This window comes from Ascidiella aspersa, chromosome 7, assembly GCF_963924565.1.
Source record: "Ascidiella aspersa chromosome 7, kaAscAspe10.2, whole genome shotgun sequence".
NCBI lineage: Eukaryota > Metazoa > Chordata > Ascidiacea > Phlebobranchia > Ascidiidae > Ascidiella > Ascidiella aspersa.
Window position 1 is genome coordinate 18,582,999 of NC_139453.1, and position 25,120 is coordinate 18,608,118.

Genomic DNA, 25,120 nt, shown 5'->3' on the forward strand with positions numbered 1-25,120 from the left:
TAATGAATGCAAAACAGATGTTAAAGCCAAAAAAGGCCGAAAAGCTTTTATCAATAGATTATGCAAGATTACTTCTATACGAAATGTATGTTTAGTTCTTGTTAGTCAGCAATGGCAAAGCTTGTTACAACAGTGAAGGCCAAACATTTCTTTTTAAGATTGAGGTTAATTAAAACTTTTAGCAACCTGTGCGAATAGCGTAAGATCAGATTGATGCTGATGAATCTACAACAGGATGTTAACTATTTTCTGAATCAGATTAAACAGGAGTTATTGTAACAAATTAATAAATAATATTTTAGTTTTGTTTAAAATTGCATGTCTGATTTCTACGCTGGAAGAAGGTTGTTTCTTAAAGAAATTATGTTTCATTATCATGCCTGTTTAAGATTAACTATAACAAGTGGCGATTAAGCAGTAGCATCGATAAGGATAGAGTGGTTTTAATGCCAGGTGCAATGTTGCCAGTTTAACAACTGTTTTAGTCTTTGTTATCATTATTTACTAGGATTTTAACTTAAAGGTTGTGTCAACTTCTCGACACCCAAACACTTTGGCCTAGGTATGCATATAAAATAATTTAGTAAAGTTGATCCTGGGTTTTGACCAGTTCATTCTAGACATATATTGATTTAGAACAAGCTTTTATGTACTGCTTTGTTGACGGGTGAACTAGTTTTTGTCAACATGTGGTTATCACAAACTTGCCAACATCTCCCTTTTTAATGCGCGTACAAACCAGACAAAACGAACCTACATAAAAATGTGATGTGCAAGTAAAGCATGTTAAACCAGTCTTGGGCAAACATAGTTTGGTATGATGAAAAGGCAAAATTTTAAGACTATAGTGGACTATATATCAAACAAAAAAATGTCCCTAAAAACAAAGGAGTGATCCCCATAAAAGCCCTAATTTATATTATAAGCAGTAGCATTTTTTCTTTCCATCACAGGGACATTTATATATTCCAACTACGCCTGTATATTTGCACCACTAAAAACGAGATTACAGTTTCACAAATAAAAAAGCATACCGTCACAATTCCATCCATACTGGTCAATACACAATGAGAATCTTGCAAGCCTTTGTCAGAAAAAAGTTGAATGAAGTTTCCATATGTGCGAGAAGCTTGATTAGCACCAATTTCTGTCACATTTGGATAGATTGAATGGACTCTAATACCGTTTCCTGTATGGTAATATATTTTTGGTCAAAATAAATCTGGGATTCTCAATTTTTTTATTGTGTAGCTTTTATGGCATCCAAATAATCTTTCAAGCTACTTTCAGTCTTAGATGGCTGCTACAGTTGCTAAACACAAGTGAAAAAAAGTGGGTTTTCATAGCCACATATTAGGGTTTTTCCTGTTGTATGGATTAAAAAGGTAATTTCTGTGCAAAAAAATAAAAAAACACTATTATTTAAGCCAGTGGTCGGCAAACTGTTGGCTGCGGCCTAAATGTGGACCTTTTAGCCTTTCCACCACGAGCTATTTTTAATACCTTAGTTTTATTGTGTAGTTGTGGGCCATGTGATAGCTGAATATTCATTGTACTGTATTTAAAGTTGGTGTGGCTAAGAGTTTTTATCATGGCTCATTGTTGCATCACAGGGCAACCAGGCCATGGCCCACCTCAACTATACTTTAGCCAAGTTTCACTATGGAAATTGTTTTTGGGCCAACTTTTTTCGTTTTACTTAATCTATTCAGCATAAAGGCGCTATATATACAAACTATGGCATCTTGCATTGTGTTATTCATACACACTGTAGCCCAATCTTATTAAAATAGACTATAAATACAGTTATTTTAAATAATTTAAGAATCTCTTGATGTGCCTAATGTGGCACTTATTTATTAATTAAAGTTTTACAATTTATCAAAATGCGGGATTTACATTGATTTTGGATTGCATATTCGCATACTAGTTCCGTGGAGTCAACAGGTGTTTTTAAGAATCCTATTTTGACATAACTTTCTGATGTCATTACAAAAATTGGAATCTCAAACACAAAAAATCCTGGATCCTACCCTGTTTTTCCTGGTGGGCCTTCAATGGGCCGAGATGTGCCGACCACTAATTTATGAAAAGGGTGCTTAAGGTTTTGAAAGGAAAATACTTAAATTAACAAAATAGGCTGCTTCCACTTCAGCAATTGGTAAACAATTATTTGTCTTGGTATGGTGTTTTAAAATTACAAGAATAAAAGTTGAAATGTTTATAGGTGATTGAGCTCTTCTAAATCGGTGCATCGAAAAAAAAAACATAGCATATATATTATTTGAAAGATACATACATTAATGCATAATAATGTCATAAAATAGTGACAGGTATGACGTCATAATCAGTGATGGAATTGCGTCATAAAATAAACAATCAGACACACGCAATTTAGGTCAGGCGAACACATGTCAAAACCACTTAGTGTGCAATCTGTAACTTCAAGCGAAAAACTAACCAAGACCGCGAAATATATGTGATTGATTTTGGTAGAATCATGTTTCGACTATCAGCAGTGCAGTTTCCTAAGTTCAATGTACGGGACTAGCGTTAAATTACAGGTTTCGCCACCTGCAATACTAAACGAAGATCATTTCCCTCCGGGTGCTATTATGCCATGATTAGCGCAACATCTGGCCGAGCTGTGTGCCAAGTCAGTTAAAATACAAGCTGCTTTTCAGGGAAAATAAGTTGTGTTAATTGCAAATTAAACACGTGGTCTTATAATATGCTTATAGAGAATAATTTTGCGATAACTATCATTACATAAAAAACGCGACATTAAACAGTCAAAGTTAAGACCATCTTTTAATAGAATCTGCTTGAGTTAAATAAATGCCGTTGTTACACCAAAATTGGATATTAACGGAGACGGCCAACAGCGAGAAACATTAGAGTCACTCCCTGTTTTAGCGAGATAAAAAACGAAGAAGGCTTGACTTAGTTTTGTCATTTGTCGAATACACCCTTGCTAATCAGCCAACCTGAACAAAAGGCGAGAAAAAAACATATCCCGCATTTACGGTCAAACAAATAAAAAATAAAAAAACGGCATTTTGCTTTTGATATATTAGCTAGAGATGCATGACCCAATTAGTGAATTACACTAAAAATTGCCGCATCAGACGGTGAGTTAAACAGGCCAACCCTGTTTGTTAAAAAACTGTTTATCTCAAAGCTGAACTGGCAGTCATAGTTGGGCTACAATCTTAGTTCACTTTTTGTCTTTCTTTTGTAGTTATTTTTTAAAACAGTGTAGCAGAGAGGGTAACCTGTATCCGCAAAGAATTATTTTTCTTTTTTCAGCATTGTAAAAATTGTTGCAGTCATTATTTAGTCAAAGTGCCAACATTTTTTATGTTATTGATTAATGTTGAGTTTACCACAGATTGCTATAAGGGACAATTACTTAATTGGCTACCATTGCTTCAAACAGCTTGGCGCAGTGTGCATATTAAAACAATGTTTCTCTTTTTTCATAGAAGTTGTTTACTTTGTCCATATATTTTAAAAAGCCTTAAAAACCTTACAAAAAAGCTTTGCAAAGCTTACATTTGTAAAAAAAGCTATTAATGTATATAGTAAATAGATGTTCAATCGAGGCTTTATGACTTACAACATATAGATGCATTAACTTTATATCTGTGGTTAAAATCGCTTAAGTGACCATAAAAAATTGGGGTAAATAATAGTACATTATATACTTTATGTTAACTTACTTGTGAGTTCAACCATAGAAGGTAGATTACCCTCGGAGACTGTTGCTTTTTGAACCTGAAAAATTATAGATAAATTTTGTTTAATCTTTGTTGCAAACCTATGAAATTTTGATCCTATTCTAAATCAACATATTATAGCAGAGCACTAACCTAAAATTGATTTAAGTACAGGGTTGTTCCTAAGAAAAAATTTACACTCGCCAACGTGGCGAGCGGCTATCCATCAGCACTCGCCCAGACGGAATAGCACTCGCCAAATTTGTTGGCACGCCGTCCGCAAATTGCCATCCTAGCGCGTCATTTATTGGGTTATCGTTAAGCTGTCTTGTGGTTTCTATGTGGAAACATTTGTTTTTTAAGAGTCTGGTCATTTATTTCCATGCATGGTTAAACAAATTATTGTCCCATAAAGCAGTAACATTTTTTACAGTCTTTAGTGAAAAAAATAACACTGACAATTTAGTAGCCACGGCCTGTTCGTTTATCATTTTTTAAAAATGCTCGCACTCTTTTTTTCGTATTCTGGTTTTTCTGTGCTTGAAGGACGTTTCACCGCTGGTTGCTTCGTGCTAGAAACAAAACGCAAAACTTCGCCTAACAGTATAGTTACTGGTTCAACAGCAAATAATCACAAAATAATTGTAAATTTACAACTACACCATTCTTTCGCACAGTTAATACCCAGGCGCGGATCTAGGATTTCAGTTTGGGGGGGGGGCCATAAATTTTTTTCAGATATGACGTCACAATTTTTTCATATATGACGTCACAAAAGTATACCATTGCCTGACGTCATAATTCAGGTAAAAATAACATCGGCTGGCCGAATAAACTAACTCCTGCAAAATAACGCGAAAAACAGACCTTTTGAAAGCACGAAAAAGTAATAAGGTTAGCCTCTACAGTGGGCCGGTTTCTGCTGAAAGACACTACCATGTCTATTGTCTACACATCTTGCTTTGTCCCGAAAAGGCGAGAGAAACCGCACATGCCACCGAAAAAGCGCCGAGGCCACGTCACAATAAAACCATAGCGTTGTCTGCTGCGGCTGGCTGTGCTTCTTTCATGACACTTCTCTCAATTTTTAAGTTACTGTAGTTGGTTTTTGCCAAATAAGGTTGCTGAAATGAGCAAAGCTCTATGCAGAGTTAATCCTAACATTGGATAGGTTATTCAAATCCTTACACAAAGGTCGGCAACCTTTGTGTAGTAGTCGCGGGCCAAAATCAAACTCAGAAAGGTCACTGCGGGCCGCACAACATATGTTAAATGAGATTTTGTGTTATTACAACTTTATAACAATTGTGAATCAGGTGGGCCTCGGATTTTTTTGCACTAAAAAAAAAAAAGCGTATACTTGGTATAAAATTCGAGTCCACACGTCGTCATCCCCCTACTACTATTAAAAAAGTGTAATAAAACTACTTTGAGAAAACGCGATAAATTTGATAGTTAATGTATTTTAGTGCTTGTTAACCATTTGGTGCACACCTGGGGAGCGAAGCGAGCGTGATTTTTTTAGTATACCGGTATTTCTTTTAATTTCTTGTTTTTGTTACATTTAAAAAAAAATGGTTAAAAAATATTTGTCGATTATTTTTGAATATGTTTTCCGTTTTTCCGCGACGCACTTGGCAGCTTTCCACGGCGCAACAGTAAAGAAGCGCTGATCTAGTTCAAAAAGAGCATCAAAACGTAAACACACGGGATGCATAAAGATCATTTGCGCGAAAATTTTTCGCATTTACACACATAAAATAGTCAAAACGTATTTAAAATGGACTCGTGTCTAATTTGTCAAAGAGGCGGCGGGCCGGATGAAATATATTGGCAGGCTGGTTCTGATACAGATGTGCATTAACAACAAAAAAGCTTTTAATTGTACTTGGATTTAAGTTAGTTATTATATAATGGAGGTCAGCGTACGGTCACTTAAGCTGTCGCTGGTAATCTGAAAAATGCCGCTTTGCGCGAGTGCGCGAAACAAATTTTACCATTTTTTTTGAAATATTTATTATATGGCGCTATAAGCTCGTACACCACTACAAAGCTTAAAAATATGTCTTATTTTGGCGAAAATAGGCCATACTACCTAGGGAACCGCGAAAATAAGCTGCCTATGAAGTAAAAAAAAATCTTTTTTAGTTTGGGGGGGGGGGGCATGGCCATATCGCCCCCTCCCCCTAGATCCGCCCCTGTTAATAACTATATGCACTAGAGTTTCTGTGCGGGGCTATGAACTTACCCGAGGGCAACAACATACCTACGTAAACTAATTGGCAATTCTCAGCTGTATAGTTTTTAAATACCATAGTGTTCAGTGGGCCGTTTCGGTCTCTTAAACATCTTAAAAAAACACTGCCTACAAATAATATAAGACATTTACATTCAAACTTATTGTTACCAAAAACTCCAGTAATTGCTTATAATTTTCTTATGCAAACAATTCAATAAATACAGAAAAGTAAAATTCTTATCGCTGGGAACATCGCAAGTTTACTAAACTTTTCCATAAGCGTTAACGACCTGGTTAAACTTTTAAATATTAACCTTTAAGTTAAACAATAAACCTCATAACTATTTACCACTGCAGCAATAACATCTTTGATTGTTTGCCGGTAAATGATTTTTTAAAACGGGACAATGAGTCTTTATTACGATCATACCACTGACAAAGAATCTTTAATACGAGCTTCGAACGTAACTTCGATTAAACTGATTATTTGTGTAGTGTTGAATGTATTTGCGCCTTAGTGTTTGAGAAAATCACTGGCGCTAAGTAATATTTCGCTTAGTAGTGGTGCTTAACACAAGTTGAAATTTCCTCGCAATAGCCACTCGGGCGAGTGGGTGTCAATCAGCACTTGCCCGGAGCGATTTGCACTCGCATTGGCGAGCGGGCGAGTGCTTAGGTCCAACCCTGAAGTAGGACAAATATAATAGGTCGAACAACGACTTTAGATTATTAAACTAGTTGCTAGAGACACTTATGGTTGCTCTAAAACAGGGGTGTCCAACAAGCGTCCCGCATGCCAAATGTGGCACGTGACCTAATAAAAAATGGCTCGCAAGCCCCCCTAAAATACTTAATTTGTTATTCAGCCAATTGACAAAAAATAGGTAATTCTTTATACAGTAAATTGTCATTGTTTATTCACAATATAAAACAATCGCTGCAATTATGACAACTAACAATTACTTTTACTATAATACTATAACATTATATTTTAGTGGAGGCTAGCATTCACATAACTATTAAGTTTGGTGTGAAGAAACAAGAAACAAAAGTCAGCTCACCAAGGGACACTTAGATATAATTTGTAAAAAAACGCTTTTATTATAGGAAAGAATTAGTTACTGAACTTTGGCACGGGAAGAAGTTATAAGATAAAAATTGGCACCCGTCATGTTTGAGTTGGCACCCTTAGGTTAATATGATGGTTGAGCCTATTTTTCCTCTGACAATGTCTTAAATGCTGGTTTAAGATAACTTTAATCATATTTCTTTCGTTTTTTGTAGCAAAAAAATTATTTTTCAAATTTCTTCATGACCCCCCAAAAAAGGCTCATGGCCCCATGCCCCTCTTAAAAATAGCTCAGGGGGTGAATGCCGTATCTCTTCAGTGATAAAAAGCAAACAGTATGATGCCAGTGGCTTCGTTGCTTTGCGAGAGAAAAAAAACAAGAGAATATAAAGAAACCTTTTATTAGAAATATAGCTAACGCTAGGTAGCTAGAAAGAAATAAAACAATAACGTCACACTATTTTAGGTATTTTGTCACCCAATTAAAGGCCCCCAGGGGGCAGACCCCCATACCTCTGAATCGCAACTACATACCAATTTATGTAACAGCTAAAAATTTTTTAATTTGTCCACTTTTTCTATATAGATTAAGACAAATATTTGCTGAAACATACCCAAGCAAACCAAAAAATAATAGCGACCATAACAAAATATATCCTGAAAATAATTTTTTTGCCCCAAAAAATTTGTCAAAAACAAAACTTTCTTATTTTTCAAGTTAAAACATATTCGCCCTAGTAGTGATTGTTAAAAATGAGTTAAAAATTGGATATTTGTTTAGTTTTATAACAAAATATTATATTTTAATATTGAAATATATTCCCGAACCAAAATATAATTCTTTACAAATGGTTACCCATTGCACTTCATAGCTAAAAATATTATGAACCAATGGCATAGTTATACAATTACTGTATATTGCAATACCTCAGTTTGGTCATTGTGATATCAATGGCTGTCAGTAAATAATATAATTTAGGGGCTGTAATGTAATTTACCTGTGGTATTTCATGCTCTGATGAATCTTCAGGAGGATGTACCTTGTGACTCACTTTAGATGTTGCTTCACTCTTTTCAAGTTTTTTGTTGTCAAGTTTGGCACCATGTTTATTCCGCCTTATCTTAAATATCATAGTTCCTGTGAATAAAAACATATGGTTAGTGTTGTTCATTAAAACTGTCATTTTACTAACTATAAATGTGCTGCAAAGGGCATTCATTACTCTAATTGCATTAGTGATGCAGGACTGTTATTATATATGCTACTGTTTGGTGGAAATGTTGTGTATTATTAAATTTTTGAACACATAACTAGCTACAGTAAAAATATAAAAGCATTCTTCTGAAAAGAACTCGCGTCATCATATGTGTAAAATGAAGTAAAGAAAAAAACAATTCAAGCACTCTTAATGAAAAAAAAAGATAAATTGGGAAATAAGGCAATGTAACAGGTTAATTAGCAACACAGGAGTTAAAATAATTAAATGTGCAGAGGTAGTGTTGAAGTTAAGCTCCAACTTCAATTGTTGACAGACTCTCACAAATACAACCAAGATCTATCATGGTACAACCCTGAAATTCCAGCTTGATGAAAGCTTATTACAAAAGTAGGATTAACAAAATTGTGAACTTAAACCTAAAACATGTTCCTTTTTTTAATAACTGAATGTGCATAAAAATATTAGTTTTAAATATTGGCAAAAAGCAGACATTTTTCTTTCGAAGACTTTTTTTTATAACAATATGTCCATGAGTATGACCATAAAGCACCATGGGCAACAGATGTAACAATAGCTCCCAACATAGCAGAAGTTGTGACTATGTTACATATAACAAGCACATTGAAACACTATATATTTTTTTCTTGAGTATTTAAAAAAGTACAGGTTTCACTGCAGCACACTTGCATAAAACATGTTAATTCTTGTTGCACAGCAATGCAAACGGTAGGGCCCAAGGGAGTGGTTGGAGCAGTGCTGTTAAGAATGCCAACACCACTTGTAGCTAATTTTTTATAATTTAAATAGTTATAAATTTGTGCATTAATAAACAAACAATTATTTTTATTAAAATGCTAATATTTTATATCATACCCTGGAATGATTGCCACTGTTCATCAATAAGTAATGGACATTCATCTGGACCAAGAATGGATTCTTTTCCCCATCCACCCTCAAAACACTCTTCAGGTTTTGAACCAGGTGGTAAAACAATCTAAAATGCAAGAATATAAATGAAAAAAGACAAACCAACTCCAAAAACCTGAACGCAATGCATGAGCAATAATCTATAACAAATCATTGTGGTAACTTGCTTACTGCTTCATGAAAAGCAAGTCTACTTGTTAAGCAACTTTAATACATGAAAACATTACAATTAAATTGATTTGATTTACATCAATGTCATATGGAACATATTATGATCTTTCTTTTTGTTCAATGTAAAATATTTGCAAAGTATATAAATATATATTTTTATTGAAAACCCTTCAATTAAAATTTGTAGGTTATGCAACAAATACTGCATAATGGGTTAACCATAGTTTTACATTCTTGTTAATGAAAAAAATTACTTCAAACGTTTTCGAATAACTCATCATGTTGAAAATGAATAAAGAGTTACTCGAAACGTTCAAAATGATACCTACTTCTGTATGGGCTTTGATATTTTTATTACGTCTTACTACAACCTCCAACCATTATGCTCCAAACTTTAAACATACTTATGCTACATTAACAACTTAGTACCTGATAGAGTGAAAAGTCAGAAGTATTTTCATTTCCAAGGCCATATTTGTCAATTGCATTTCGTATTACAGTACTTGTTTTATCGCTTGGAAGTAGCAACAATGATTTATAAGGGATTTCCGGATTTAGTGTATCTCCATATACCTTTAAAACTTTAGCTGTAAAAAAAACATTTACATTAGGATCTATTCCTGTGGTTTATAAAATATTACCTAATACATCTTGCTTGCACAGTAACGTAGGCACCAGGTTTAAAAAATCATTGATGCTATCATTATTAACATGTTCAGTGTGATCCTGAATTTTCGTTGTTTTTCTGTGGTGCGATTAGCTTTAACTTTCTGTAGCACTAGCTGCCGCCAGAGCTTTCCCGCCAAATTTTATCGACATATTTTTTTCGCTTTAAGGAGTTCTTTCAGACAGTTTAATCGTTTGAATACAGGTGGGTCAAATCGCATTAAACACAAACTACATTGTAACCAGTGCCATTTGACCCACCGGTGGCTCACATAATTTTAAGCAACTTATAGAGTAAAGCTTAACTATTTGCTTGTGTGATAGATCGTAGGCAATATATTGTGAGTAATTTCTATTTCAATTGTTGCAAAATGAATCCTACATCGTTTCATGGGGTTGCGGTTGTCATATATTTTGTCAGGGGGTATTTTTCAGGGCCTTATTTTCATGGGTGGTTCAATAATTGGGTCATTATAAATAGTGTTATTTACCAGGTTAATTTTTGTAATATTATATATTACACTTTGGTCCCACTCTCCGACGCAAACCACAAAAACTACAACCTTCTTGATCATTTTTAATCTAAATTCTATTAAGTACCAACAGTTTTCTCATAAATCAACTTTTGTATGTGTTAAAACTGTTTTTTCATAAAAATTTTACAAAACAAAGTCTTACTGCATTTTTTTTTGAATCATTGCCTACTAAAAAATTTTTTTGCGAAACAAAATGGAAAAATTTAAAAATAAGAAAAAAGCTGTCCAGATGTTGAATAAAACAGCTATCAGAGTTTGTATTAGTTATAAGTGCCCTTTTTTCTAAAATACATAGAATAGTGATCCTCCTAATAAGTTAATTTCTTAAGATTTTTTTTGTGAACTAGCCTGCTTAAATAGCTGTCACATTAATTGTGAGTTAATTAAAATCATGATGACCTTTGTAGTTATTTCGACCTTAACTTCTAATTGCCAGCAATAGTCAAGCATTGCCAGTTATCAAGATAAGACATTTTAAGTAGATGTTAAATATATATATTCCACCCCCCCTCCCTTTTCGTAAGTGACAATATCGTTTTTTGTTTGTTTTTGTCAGCGTTTAAAATCACCGTCCAAAGCTGCATGTTTTTTAATGTAATTGGGTCACGCGTCGTAAGCTAATGCGAAACCAAAATCAAATGCAAAACGCCGTTTTATGTTTCTTGTTTAGTCGACCGTAAACGCAGGATATTTTTTCATTATTCGTTCAGGTTGATTAGCAAGTGTGTGTTTGACAATTAACAACAATCAATCAAGCGGTCTTCGCCTTTTTCTCGCTTATAACGTCGAGTTAGGCGGTGCTGATGTTTCGCGCAGTTTGCCATTTCATATACTTTTCGACTATTTGAACTACGTAAGTGCGAAAAATGTTAGCGCTTCGTGCGAATGACTTTTATACGTCCGTTTTGTTTACATTCTAATGCTGTCTTTTGAACTGGATCAGCGCTGCTTTACCGTTGCGTCGTGGAGGGCTGCCAAGTGCGTCGCGGACAAATGGAAAACGTATTACAAATATTGGACATATTTTTTTATTTTTAAGTTTCGGAAATGTAATAAAAAACTTGCAATAAATTTAAAAGAAATGCCGTTATACCAAAAAAAAAATCGTGCTCGCTTCGTTCACCAGGTGTGCCCTCGCTTTAAAAGGTTAAAAACACTGATTTCAAAAATATTAAGAGGGCCTTTTTAATGTTGTGCTAGTTGAATAACACCCGGGAAAACGATCTTCGTTTAGTATTGCAGGTGGCTACAGACGTGCTTGTACTCTTAGTGTAATCCTGTACACGAATCTACCAAAATTAATCAGATATAATTCACGTTCTTGTTTTCGTTTTTCTCCTGAACTTATCGATTGTACAATAAGCGGTTTCGCAGCTGGCGCCTTGCAGGAGTGTGGACGACGTACGTGTTCGATTTGCGTCTAAGCTTCGCTTTTGGGGACGTTAATTCGGTGTTTCTGATGATTTTTTTGTTACTTATGACGTCATATCAGTCACTATTTTATGACGTCATTAACGTCAGACAAAAAAGCGGGAAATTCCCTAAGAAAAAATTCAGGACCCCCCTTTTTGGATTTCTGGATACGCCCCTGATTGTGCTGTATGTGTTTACATGTGTTGGAAACCAACGTATTGAAGATTTCTTGATAAGAGTTTTAGTAATGTTACGGATCACTTTTCTATGAAGTCAAGAAACACCATAAATTTAATAAACTGTTTAAAAAGTTTGGTGAGTCAATCTGATATAAAATGAATTAGTAAAAACATTACAGTTGCTACAGGAATAGAACTGTCTTTCTAAAGAGGTGCACGGGGTGTTTCATGTAATAATGCAATTTCTAACAAATGCATTGCATTAGTACACACTTATTGCAATGCCTTAAAAATAGTCACCCTAGTTTGATTAAAAGCCCAAAATCCATTTCTTCCAAACATGGCATCCAAAAAAAAATCACCGGGCGAATGTAAAATATGTTCATTGTGGTACCCACCAATATACTTATCATTATGGAAAATGAAATCGAGTGATAGAGGCATAGAGCGCATGTCCTTAATCAAGGAATTCTATAAGCACCTAAACAGCCATAGTTACTTCACTGGGGACAAATCCAAAAAACGCCGTTTTTCGTTTCTTGTTTTTTTTTTCTCTTTCGCCTTTCGTTATTCGTTTGGGTTGGCTGATGTGTGTTCGACAATTAATAGCAATAAACCAAGCGATCTCTGTAATTCATCAGGCCTGCCAACAAACTATACACGAGTCCATTTCAAATACTTTTTCGACTATTTTAACTACGTAGTGCGAAAATTTTTGTCTTCCTGCTTTTCGCTTGGTTTACATTTTGCAGCGTCTTTTCAACTAGATCAACGCTTCTCTACCGTTGCGCCGTGGAAGGATGCCAAGGTCGTTGCGGACAAACGGAAAACGTATTCAAAAATGTTAGACACATATTTTTTTTTTTAATTTCGCGCTTCGCAACTAGATTAACTATTGAAGTGGCGTTTCTTCAACGCAGTTTTATTATGTATTTTAGCTGACTTGGCAAACAGCTTCCTGTAGATGTCGCGCTAATCGAATAACACCCGGTAAAAAACAACCTTCGTTTAGCATTGCAGGTGGCGAAAGACGTGCTTGTAATTTAGCGTAGTCCCATACATGGATCTACCAAAATCAATCACATATATTTCACGGTCTTGTTTTCGTTTTTCTCCTGAACTTAACGATTGCACACTAAGCGGTTTCACAGCTGGCACCTGGCAGGAATGAGACGACGCATGTGTTCGCTTTGCGACTAAAGGTTCGCTTTTGCTGAACGTTAATTGGCTGTTTATATTGATTTTTTTATTATTTATGACTTCATATCCGCTACTATTTTGTGACGTCATTAACGTCAGAAGAAAAAATGGGGAAGTTGAAACTTCGGGACCCCCTCCCTCTTTTTGGATTCCTGGATACGCCCCTGGACAAAACAATTACTTTTTTTTTTACCAAACACTAAAACAATTCAAACAGGCGTTTGAATTTTGAAATAATTGTACGGCATCAAGAAATTTTCTGCTCTGTAGGTTTAACTGATTTTTTGCTATAGGCAGTAGGAACTGTAAAATCTACACCAGAGTAATATGACAGTCAGTTTTTTGGAGTCACTAATAATCAGGAACAAGTTATCACACTGGGTCAAACTTATTTTTTCTTTAAGTAAGCTAAATTACGGAAATCCTAAATAACAGTTTGGTGAAATAGTTTAGTGAAAATATCAAACACATTCAATTCTTGCTTACCACCACGTTTTTGTAGTTTTTGTTCCCTTCGCTTTTTCATAACTGCTTCTGGGTTTGAAACTGTTCTCGTAAATGTGGATTCAGGCACTTGGTGATATAGTTGCTTTGCTGCAGAAATCTGCCGAAAAATACTACATTCACATAACGGTGCCATGCAATTGAATAGACTTAAGAATTATATAAAGGTTTTTAGTTGCCTACATTATGTAATTAAGTTCTACAACAGTGGTACTGGTCAAACTGTGGGCTGCTGCTAAAATGTGGGCCTTTAAGCAATTCTTGTTATTTATTATTATTTCAGAATTAACATGCAGTCATGTGAAAAAAAGTATAACCATTGAACAGTTTCACGCCCTCCTCCAAAACAAAACTCCTTAATCCACACCTGTTGTCATAGTGTTTTTATCTAGTGTGCGTTTAATAACTCCAAAAAAATAATTTGGGGCGTAACAATAAAAGTTTGCCAACCCCTGCCTGACCTACATCATCCCTAGGATAAACGAAGTACTTCAGCCCCCCCAAATTTAGTCTAACACCATTCCAGTGCTCTTTGAGTGAGTAAAAACAATCTAGTGTCATTTTGTATCTTTTTATTTGTTGCGAACTTCTAACATACAGAGAAACGGCAGCTAGCTATACTTTGGTGCCAATTTAATTTGTGGATGATTTTGTGAAGGTCTGAAAAAACAAATGTTGACTATTTAACATCAGACTGTCAGATTTTTATTTAGTCAATTGGTTGACTAATAGTTATTAAACAAATACCTGTCACTGTCATTACCTATATTAGCCAGAACTTCTTTAATAAATCCTGCTAACCATAAAATCAGTAAACCTTAATATAATTAAACAATGCTTGTCCAATGAGAAAACCTAAAAAAATTTAACACCAAACTATACCACCACTTGGGGCGTTGCTTTGATTTCCTCCTTATTATTCTTGTTTAATCCCTTTTCCTTTTTCTTCTGGACTTTTTTTTCCTTTTTGGTCAAATTTCTTGCAAGTTTAAAACCTTTTACAGTATCTTCACTTTCCTCATACAATGCTTTTCCAACTGTCATCTAAACAAAAAACATTGGTACATATTTTCAAACAGTTTAAAATGTCACATAAAGTTAGTCAAGACTTCAAACCAACTAAACAACAGCAACAGTATTTCTTCTAGTTTTTAAAAAGCTTGCATTGAAGCAAACATTTGGTGAACAAAGGGTCAAATTTACAACTTATATTTTATAAAAAGTTTTATACTATTGTTTTAATGTTAAACAATGTGTGCAAGTTTAAACATGTTTGCACAACCTTCATCTAAGATTTGTTGCTGGTGTATATAACTTAAATTTTATTCACACCAATACGATGTAACACAGAACAGGGAAAATTGCTGAAGCATATGTTCACTAACAAAAACATTTATTATGCACAAATAACATCATGAAAATTTTGCTTAGAAAAAACAGTGGACAGCAAATTTTTATATTACCGGTCTTGCATCATCATCATTGCGCAATAAAAATCTTCCTTCACGATCATCCTTGATCCAGTTGAGTTGAACAAGTAAAGGTTGTTCTGACTTTTCAAGTTTTCTAAATTCTATGAAAAAATACCCCTGTCAGCCATAAAGTAACCATTTTTGCCAATGTATATTATCCATCAAAGTCAAACTTGTTGGCCAAGGCCTATAAAGCATTTTTTTTAAATGAGTTTTTTTAACAAATAAGCTGTTGGTAGAATAATATATTAAAAGAAGCTTTTTCGTCACTTAATATTTTCTCTGAAGTTTCGACTACCTCTGCAGGATGCATTCATCAGGGACTACAACACCACTGCCTTTAAGCTTGGTGCTCTTTTTCTGCTACTAAAGGTCCTAATTTACGTTAACAAAAGATGTTCAACTTCAAAGACCGAAGTCCAATTCCTATAATCACTTAGGATACACTCTTGCGCAACTACAACAAGAATTTTACCAAACGCATAGCTCAAGTCCTACACATTCAATATTTCAATGAACAATTGAGACAGTCTCATGGAGTGGAAAATAGTTTTCACTGAGAATATGATTTGTTTAATTGTAAAAAATGACATAATAAAGCTCATTAAATGATAATTGTTTATAAAGAATGATCGAAATGGATAAAAAACATACTGGCAGCACGCCAAGATCACACTCTATACGTCAATATGGCTTGATTCTTGTTGGCAAAATTGCTCTTTTCAATTGTCTGTTTATCTTTTTTCAAGTATGACTTATATGCTACATGCGGTAATACATACCAATTTTTGTTTTTTGGAGCAAATTAGGACTCACGAAGAACAATTTTTAGGTAAACCTTTTAGAGTGTTTTAGTATTACCACAGCACTACAACGCAAACTGTCATAAAAAATCCTTATTACTTGGACCAGGACGTTTGTAATGACCACAAAACTATCAGTCAGTTTCAAGGATTGATCAATAATTTAAAAGTACTGTGAGTTTAGTCAACTTGTTTACAAGCGGTCATAAAGAATTCCGATAAAAAATTAGTTAGTGTTGAGCACATAACTACATTCTATGAGTCCATAAATGCATGTAAATAAACATGATGCTTTGCGTTTTAGAATTACTTATAGTTATACTAGCAGGCAAACTGAGCAGCGACCAAAATGTGGGCATTCGGCCATTTTTTAGCGGGCTAAAAATATACAAGGATACCATATTTTGGATTCTTTATTCTACATTTGAAACAACTTGGCTCAAAATCCCTTGGATCAGGGGTGACTCCAGGATTCCAAAAAGGGGGAACGGATTTTCAACTTAGGGTGTACCATAAATTTCTGTTTAAAGGTCATTAACTCAAAACAATAGGGAAAGACCCTAATCAAAAGAGCCAATTAACTTTCATCAAAAATATATGCATCGTTCACAGTCCTATAAGATGCCAGCTACAAAACCGCTTAGTATAGCAAACCCTCTAATGCAAAGGTCGGCAACCTTTCCTATGCAGTGTGCCAGTTTATGAATAATGTCAAAATATTAACAACTTGCGTGCCTAACATTTTTCTATGTTTGGTTTCGCACTGGCAATCAGGGCTGCGGAGTTGGTTAAAAACAACCTGAGTCCGACTACGGCCGAATATGAGATTTCATCGCGCCCCAAGTCCGACTCAGCCTCTGTATTTCACCAATTTACGATAACTAAATTAAGGTGGATATTCCGCGATCCACTCATAGGGTCATGGAAAATATGCCATGAGCATATCCTATTCCACCTTAACAATTTATAGTTTGATGCCTTGACAGTTTCGCAAATTTAGTACTGCGCATCCGCACACATTGGACTCGGATAGTCTTACTCGAGTCCCGAGTCCGACTCAGCAGCCCTGCTGTGATCTGACATCTAATTTACTATCTTTTTTAATATACTTCGATGCTTTTAAGCCTATACCGGGTTGCACTTTCTTAAGGTGATATAATGTGTGCGTTAAATCAATTGGCGTGCCATGCAAAATCATATCCGTGCCACTTGCGGCATGCCAGGGGTTGCTGACCCCTGCTCTAATGTGTGACTGATTTGGGTACATCCACAATCCCACTATCAGCAGTGCAGTTTTCTAAGTTTTATACATGAGACTACAGTAAATATAAAAAAAAATATTTTGACTGCAATACAAAAATATATTATATTATTTCCTGAGTGTTATTATGCCAGTGCGATTATCACAACTCGCCACCTGCAATACCTAAACACAGGCTGGCAGAATCTTGCTAGCCTTCTGGTGACAAGCATTTTGGGCCTAAATTCTTCGTTTTTTGGGTCGCGCTCCTAAATTTAAATGATGTGTCTGCCTAGGGAATGTATCAATCTTTCCATTTTTGGCCAACAAACAAGTCTATTAATAGGTAAATTAGTTAGAAAATTTTTCGTGACATAAACAAATATATGACGCATGCTAAAGTACAAACTGGGGTCTGGGGGTGCACATGTTGCTTTTCTTATTCTAACTGTTTTACATTGAGGCTGTTTTCAGACGAACTGATGTGGAAAGATGCAGCTCAAAATCAGTTTGCAAAGAGCGCAAAAAATTCTTAGGGTAAATTGGGAGAAATTTTTAATATATGTTGCTTGAAATATTAACGATATTTATAATCGAATTTAATAGAAATTGTTTGCCGAGGTTAGAGTAACACAGCCAAGTGCAACATGCCATAGTATGCATAGTGGCTATAGGCTGAACAGCTATGCTTAAAACAGATACACAATTCAAGCCATTCAGGCCTTTGCGCAAAGCGCAAAATTTTTTTGCATTTACTTAATTAAAACAGCAAAAAATAGTTTAAGCCTTAGATAAAGAAGCATGGCCTGGTACATCTATGCCCATGCGAATGTCACCTGTCTATTTAACAGAAATGGCGACTATATCTATATGTCCTAGAATAGGCAGTGCCTTTTCCTCACTAAACAACCTTCTTCGCATTTTCAACTTTTTTCAGAATGGCACTACAAAATTAAATTCTGTCAATTGTAGTGCGTAACGTTCCCACATATTCTACATTTCAAAAATATATGTGGCTAATTGTGTGTAGAAACTAAGTTTTTTTGTGAAATTATTCTTTGAAAAAAAAATCAATTGTTTTTTCTTTTCAATAAATTTTTTTGCACCAATTTCTTTCGGTTTTCTGACTCATTCTTCGGCCGACATAGTCGCCAATTCTACAGCATTCTGCCATACTGCCTAAACATCAGCTGCGCCTTAACCCAACGTTTTTAGTGAGAAAAAACGAAGACCGCTTGATTCATTGTTTTTAATTGTCAAACACACTTCCTGATCAGCCAACCCGAGTGAATACTGATAGAAAAAAAATCCTGCGTTTACGGTCTGCCAAACAAGAAACAGCGTTTTGTGTTTGATTTTGGTTTCGCGTTAGCTTAAGACGCATGACCTAATTACATTAAAAACATTGCCGCTTAGGGCGGTGAGTAAAACCCTAACAAAAACAAACAAAAAACGATAATATTACTAACGAAAGGGGGGGCGGACATCCAATCCCCCTCCCCCCCCTGGATACGCCACTGAATATATATTAAAACAGACAACAATATAAGATCCCATTTTTAAAGAAGATCTAGCGCTGTAAAATTACACAAAAAAATGCACACAATTACAAAAATTCTAAAAAGGGAAACCTTGCCAAGCAATTGTTTAATAAATAAATTTAACTTACCACCGTCCATGTGCACCTCATACAAAGCATATTTTGGTTTTGTGAGCATCCTCATGTCAGAACGAAATTTTTCAGCAAGTGTATTTATTACATCACTTGTTATTGCTGAACTTGAAACTCTCACACACTTAGTGGCATATTTTGCATTGTTAGCTGAATCTTGATGGTAAAAACGAATAACTCCAAAACATTCGTTGTTCTGTAATAATAGAGGATTATTAAACGACATGTCTGACATTGTAGGCTTTATTCTGAATGCAACTCACACAATTTGGGGATAAAGTGTTGAATAACTGGCATTACAGGTAAAAAAGGGCATTTACCAGTTTTAAATACTGTGTCAGCTTGATTATAAACAAAAAAAATTAGCCTACTGGTTATATTCCAGCGATGTAAAAAACATTGATTGCTTTTAATTGATGTAAAATAACTGTTGCTATGAAAGATCTTTACTGAAGAATGCTGGCTAAAAACCCTGCCAATAATGTCATTTGGCATGAAATATCAATGTGTTATAATTAGAGATATTCAAAGTAGAATCCCAAGGTATTCTAGAATAATAGGTTTCGAATCTAGAATAACGAATCCAGAATATCGAATTCTAGTATATTTTATTAAATTATTCAACCTCAATTTTGTTTGAGGGGTGGGGGGTTAGTCTTAACATACCCTACAGGCAGGACCGGATTAAGGTTTTCGTGGACCTGGGGCTGTAGGCATGTAGAGGCCTATTGGTTGTTTTTATTATGTTTATTATTCCAACAAGAATTAACATAAAATAAGATTTTTGATTCACTTATCAAACAGATTCATTTAGAATGTGTTCTAGCTTTAGTTTAGATAAAGCAAAGCTGTTAAAAACTTTATAGCTCCATAGACGAAACGCATTTGGTTCAGTACTCTTTTAAAGACTAAAAATGAGCGTTTGCCTGGACAATTAGTAAACATCAGACAAAGACAACAGATACGTTAGAAAACAGAAACATGAACTTATTTTCATTAATAATTTTAAACACTAGAGCTCCTTTGCTACTTTCGTTGTTAAAATGGCGTTCTTTTAACAGTGCACAAAAATGAAGTAACTTTTCAGGCAGTGATTTCCAGATCATCTGGGTAATACTGAAGCAAGGTTATTTCTTGAAATTTCTTGAAATTTCTTAGTAATGACAGCCACTTAAAATTGTACCTCTTTCATCAAATTCGTGATATCGGGACTTTAATGTCTGAACAAAATTATTAGTCCCTGAAGGAAATTTGTCGCCTTATTTAAAGTCATTTTGCTACTGCAGTGCCGGACTATAGTTGTATGAGACTGTTTCATTACGAATTTTTGTTTTTTTTATAAAGTTCCATTACGAATTTTTGTTTTGTTATAAAGAAATAAGCAGTAATATGCAGTAAAGAATAAGATCAAAATTGTCTAAATCTGCCGGAATAAGCCCTAAATTTATCGGAAATGCCTAAACGTCTAAAATAGTTCCTAGAACTGTACGTCGATGGTATGGGACGACCGGGGGCCGTCGGTCAGGCATCGGCCGTTATTAGTTTGGTTGGTGCCGTTAGGGCTTCGCTGTTTTAGCACCGGATTTTTGGTCTCGTTTTGGGTTATTGGTGGGTAATTGTTGGGATTATAAAATGATTTAGCATTATTAGGGGAGTTAGTGATGAACTAAAGTGTTGTATAGGCCTGATTCTGACCTATATAGGTCTTATTCCGACATATTTCAGACTTATAGCAATTTAGACTGTGATATGACTATTAGGTATTAGTCTTATTTTGGTCTTATTCCAAACTGTGTTCCATTCCGACATTGACGTTGTTCTTAACTTGGTCTTATTACAAGAGTCCGTGGTGATATCTCTAGAACAGCGGTTTCCAAAAGTATTGTAGTACACTAGTGCAGTAACGATTCTTTCTAGAGTAAAAACTTTTTAACTAATGCGAACAATTTGCTGACAGCGGGTAGTAGGCTACAGCATAATAGATGCTTTGTGATGTCACGAGAGACATCATAAAACACGCTATATGATCGAATAATAAAGCATAACTCAAGACAATAATGATGACAGGTATAATGTTTAAAACATAGATTAACGTTTAAAAACTTAAAGACTAATTCTCCTTGCGGATCCTCTGAAACTTGGGAACCGCTGCTCTATGGAATATAACTTTTTATAGAAAGATAACATCGGTTGGTCCTATTAAATTGTTAGTGATGGGCCTATTTTTTTGGTGGGCCTGGGGCTGCAGCCCCCTCAGCCCCCGCCTTAATCCGCCCCTGCCTACAGGTCCCACAGTCACAAAAATACATCGCAAAATTGCTAACATGTGTATATAATAATAAAGCAATAATCTCCCAAAAGTTTAACATACTTTATATAACAAGACTGAAGTACTGAAGAGATTTTGATGCATAGTACAAACAATGGGCAAAATAATAAGTTTTTTCAACAACCTGGTATTTGTTTTATGTTTTTTTTTTATATATTTATATACTACTGTTTACTGTTTACAACCGATACCCGATACTGATTTTTTATATACCTGGGCAATATTCAAAACTTGAATTAATTGAAAATAAAATCCAAATAACGTTTTAGTTTGTATACCTATATTAATTATTAAACTATACTATTTGCATATTGGCTTGACATGATTCTTAAAACCTAATTTTTTTTATAATCAAAAAGTGGGTAAGTTGTTTATTGTACAGGAAAATGTATATCATATTTTCGTAATAAAATATCGGCAGAAGTATCGGCTTACATTTACTGATACCAATATATCGGAATGAAGCCAAATATCGGCCGATATATTATCGCAAACCGATATAACGGTCTATCTCTACTGTTTACACAACTGCTTCAAATGGCAGTTGTTTAAAATAATAAACATTTGAAAGATTATTGTTTTAGTGCAATCTATAAACACATATTAGCAAATGTTATGCGATTAAGTGCTGTCACTCTAGGGCAGTGGTTCTTATCCTTTGTTCAACCATGCCCTCCTTTGGTAATTGTCATGTGCCATGCGCCCCCTTTATTACCATACTAAAGGCAATTCAGTATTTTTCAATTCCATATGATTGAGTCAACATAGAAATAGAAAAGTTAACTCCTAGTCATGCAAAGCGCAGAAAAAAATTGCATTTATCTGGTTTGAATTGGGTAAACTTTAATATAGGAGACTTAAAGCATTAGGCAAACAAAAAATTGCTTGTGCTCAAAATATTGGATTTTGAGCTGATTTTGCCAAACACTGTATAATGGCATTGCACATTTGAAGGTGCACATTGTGCACTTGCGATATTTGCACCCAATGTGTGGGCCGAAAGTGGCTAAAAAGGTGCACACTTTGTTTTCCGTGATCACTTTTTCCACTGCGTGTGATGGTAAGGCGCTATTTGTCCGGCAACCGATTATTATCGAACTTAAAAACAGACAGACATGCAGATGTAGAATTTGTACTTGCTAAATTCTTACCAGAAGATATACAATTGAAAGAAAAACGGTCTCTGTGGATAAGGACCGCGCAATTCTCGCCAGACTTTTTGCTACTTAAAATTGTATGAGAAATTCTGCTATATATATATTTACAAACACGAAAGGCAATATTTGAATGTAAAATCGCAATGCTATGACATGCCACGTCAGATAAGTCACCTGCAGGGCTGTTAAACAAGCATTGATTGCTTGAAGTCTTTGGCGAAAAGAAAAATGAATACATTCAGGTGCAGAGCTAAAAAATTTAGTGTACAGATTTGCAGTAAGAGTTTTTATGCTATCGTGGCTAAAAATATGTTTGCAATTTGTAATTAATTAATGTGGAAAAATTGCAAACGAAAGATGGGAACGTTGTCTAGTGCAGTGGTTCTCAACCGCCGGTCCGCCAAATATATTAGAATTTTATTTCTCAGTTGCAAAATTCAAGATGTTGAAGGCTTATCCATCAAATTTAGAACTTTGCCAATAAAAAAATTTTAAAAGCTCTGTAATTTGCAGCATTGTCACGTAACATAGAGTTAATGGTCTACTTTTGACTTAATTGTACGTATGCTAAAAAAGGTTGAGAACCGTATGCTAAAAAAGGTTGACAACCATTGGTCTAGTGTGTGTTTGATTCTTTATCTTTTTGGATGATGCATAAATGTATGCCTTTACTTTTTATTCCCGGTAATTATTTTTTTCTCTGTATTACATATTTAACATTACATATTTTTTTTATGTTTCTGTAGCATTTTTCTATGTTCGTCTTCAATTCCCCTTCAGTGTGATTGATTTTTAATGTTTTTATTTCAATAGCCTTTCATTGTTTGTTCATCTTTAATTTATTTTTACTATAATTCCATTTTCCTTTGTCATTTGCGGTTAACCTTATTGTTTTTCTGTCGCATTTCCATATTACTTAAAACATTTCTATTCGACCATTTCCAACTTTTTATCTTACGATTGGTTTTCGCCCTGTAGTTAGTATTTTTTGTTCCCTTAATTGTTTTTGTGCTATATGTGTGCCATGACGCCTTCAATTTTCTGGTTTTGTAAAATAAACTTTAATGTTCAATTTTTTTTTAATTTACGGAATTATGGCCTGACTTAACGTTGTACAATCACTCATATTAAATGTATTTCATAATAAAGAAAAATGCTTGTATGTTTTAAAATGCAGTGAATCAGAGACTAATTATGAAAAATCAGAGACTAATTACGAAAGTTGTTTTTAGGAGTCATTGGTCATTTAAAAACAAACAATCTAGGCTGACGTATCGCTATTCAATGTTCAACTAATTCTAACAAAATTTTTTTTTTAGTCAACAAAATTAAAATGCAATATTGCACTTGAATTAGATTAAAAACGGTCAAACATAAATCTTTACATACAAGAAGTGTTGCCTTACGTTTAAAAGGTCCTCATCAACAAGCAATTGGGCATGGGTGCACAAAACTTGACATTTTATTCCGATAATATATTGGACAAAAAGTATCACAATCCGATACCCAATGACATCATAACCATGACCACATATGCAGAGTAGATAAAAATTATAAACGTTTAAAAATATTTTTTCAGGTTTTACAGCTAAATTTGCAGGTTTAGTTATCTCCAGTTGCAAACTTTTTTTATAAAATTTATACCCTCCAGTTGCTAACTTTTTTTAGTAAATTTATGTCATATAATCGGAAATCTATAGAATTGGGACTCAATTAAAAAATATATAATAATAAAAAAAATTGCACCAAGATAACATGCATTACTTGATCTTCTCAATACAAAAAACATCATCGGAAAAATTGTTTAATATGAAGTTATTTCCTTTACTGTATAACGTGCACTGTTACATTGTAAGTTGCACATTGACCCACATATCACAACACGTTTTGGTTTGCGTACATCACTACATATCGCAAGTGGGTTTTGAGTCCTGTTAGTTGTAAGGCTGCACAGAAAACACATAAAAATGTTGCCCAATGCGCATTGTAAGAGATTATGATAAATATCTCCCCTGAGTGCTGATTGATAGACACTTGCCAAACAAGCTAGCAAAAATTGAGTCAATGTCAGTTTCTTACATAACGTTGTCATATTTAGGCTACAACATTTTATTTTAAATGTTCCTAATTATTAAAATTAGTATATACTTACAATTAATTCACTAAGGCACATTTAAATTCATCAAAAAATAGTTTATTTTATCTTTTAGAAGTCCAGTCTCCTAAAATTCACCATTGTTTATTGCAAAAATAATATATTGTACTTCTACCTTATTTGTTTCGGAAATAGCAAATAAATCAAAACGACTTTCATTCCACAGTTTAATTTCTTCATGCAAAATACTTCTTGTTTTATCCATGTCAGAAATCATTCAATTTTTCTTATTTAATCTGCTTTTAAACAAACAGAAGCACATAAAACAATTTGCGACCAAAAATATAAAAAAGGTACAGTACAAATTTAGCTTATTTTAACACACAGCGCATTAATAAGATTGGAAAGTTTGTTATGATCGGGTCTCGGAGATTTATCCCAAGCGTAGTTCCACTTCCACAGTAAGCTGCGGCCACAGCCGCTCATTTCGAGGTAAATGTATTCAGCCG

General features: G+C 34.4%; 1 protein-coding gene across 1 annotated transcript in view; it reads right to left on the reverse strand.

The window, feature by feature from the left end:
• LOC146138135 (afadin-like) overlaps positions 1-24,912 on the reverse strand; it is a 53,686-nt gene extending 28,774 nt beyond the window's left edge. Inside the window, exons 1-10 of the mRNA XM_083394525.1 lie at positions 24,787-24,912; positions 19,028-19,226; positions 15,307-15,416; positions 14,726-14,887; positions 13,826-13,943; positions 9,775-9,932; positions 9,121-9,241; positions 8,026-8,165; positions 3,723-3,777; positions 1,035-1,189 (exon numbers count right to left, since the gene is read on the reverse strand). Of these exons, the coding sequence (XP_083250651.1) occupies positions 1,035-1,189; positions 3,723-3,777; positions 8,026-8,165; positions 9,121-9,241; positions 9,775-9,932; positions 13,826-13,943; positions 14,726-14,887; positions 15,307-15,416; positions 19,028-19,226; positions 24,787-24,888 (1,320 nt within the window). The 5' untranslated portion in view covers positions 24,889-24,912. The remainder of the gene's footprint in view (positions 1-1,034; positions 1,190-3,722; positions 3,778-8,025; positions 8,166-9,120; positions 9,242-9,774; positions 9,933-13,825; positions 13,944-14,725; positions 14,888-15,306; positions 15,417-19,027; positions 19,227-24,786) is intronic.
• Positions 24,913-25,120: the final 208 nt, after the last annotated feature.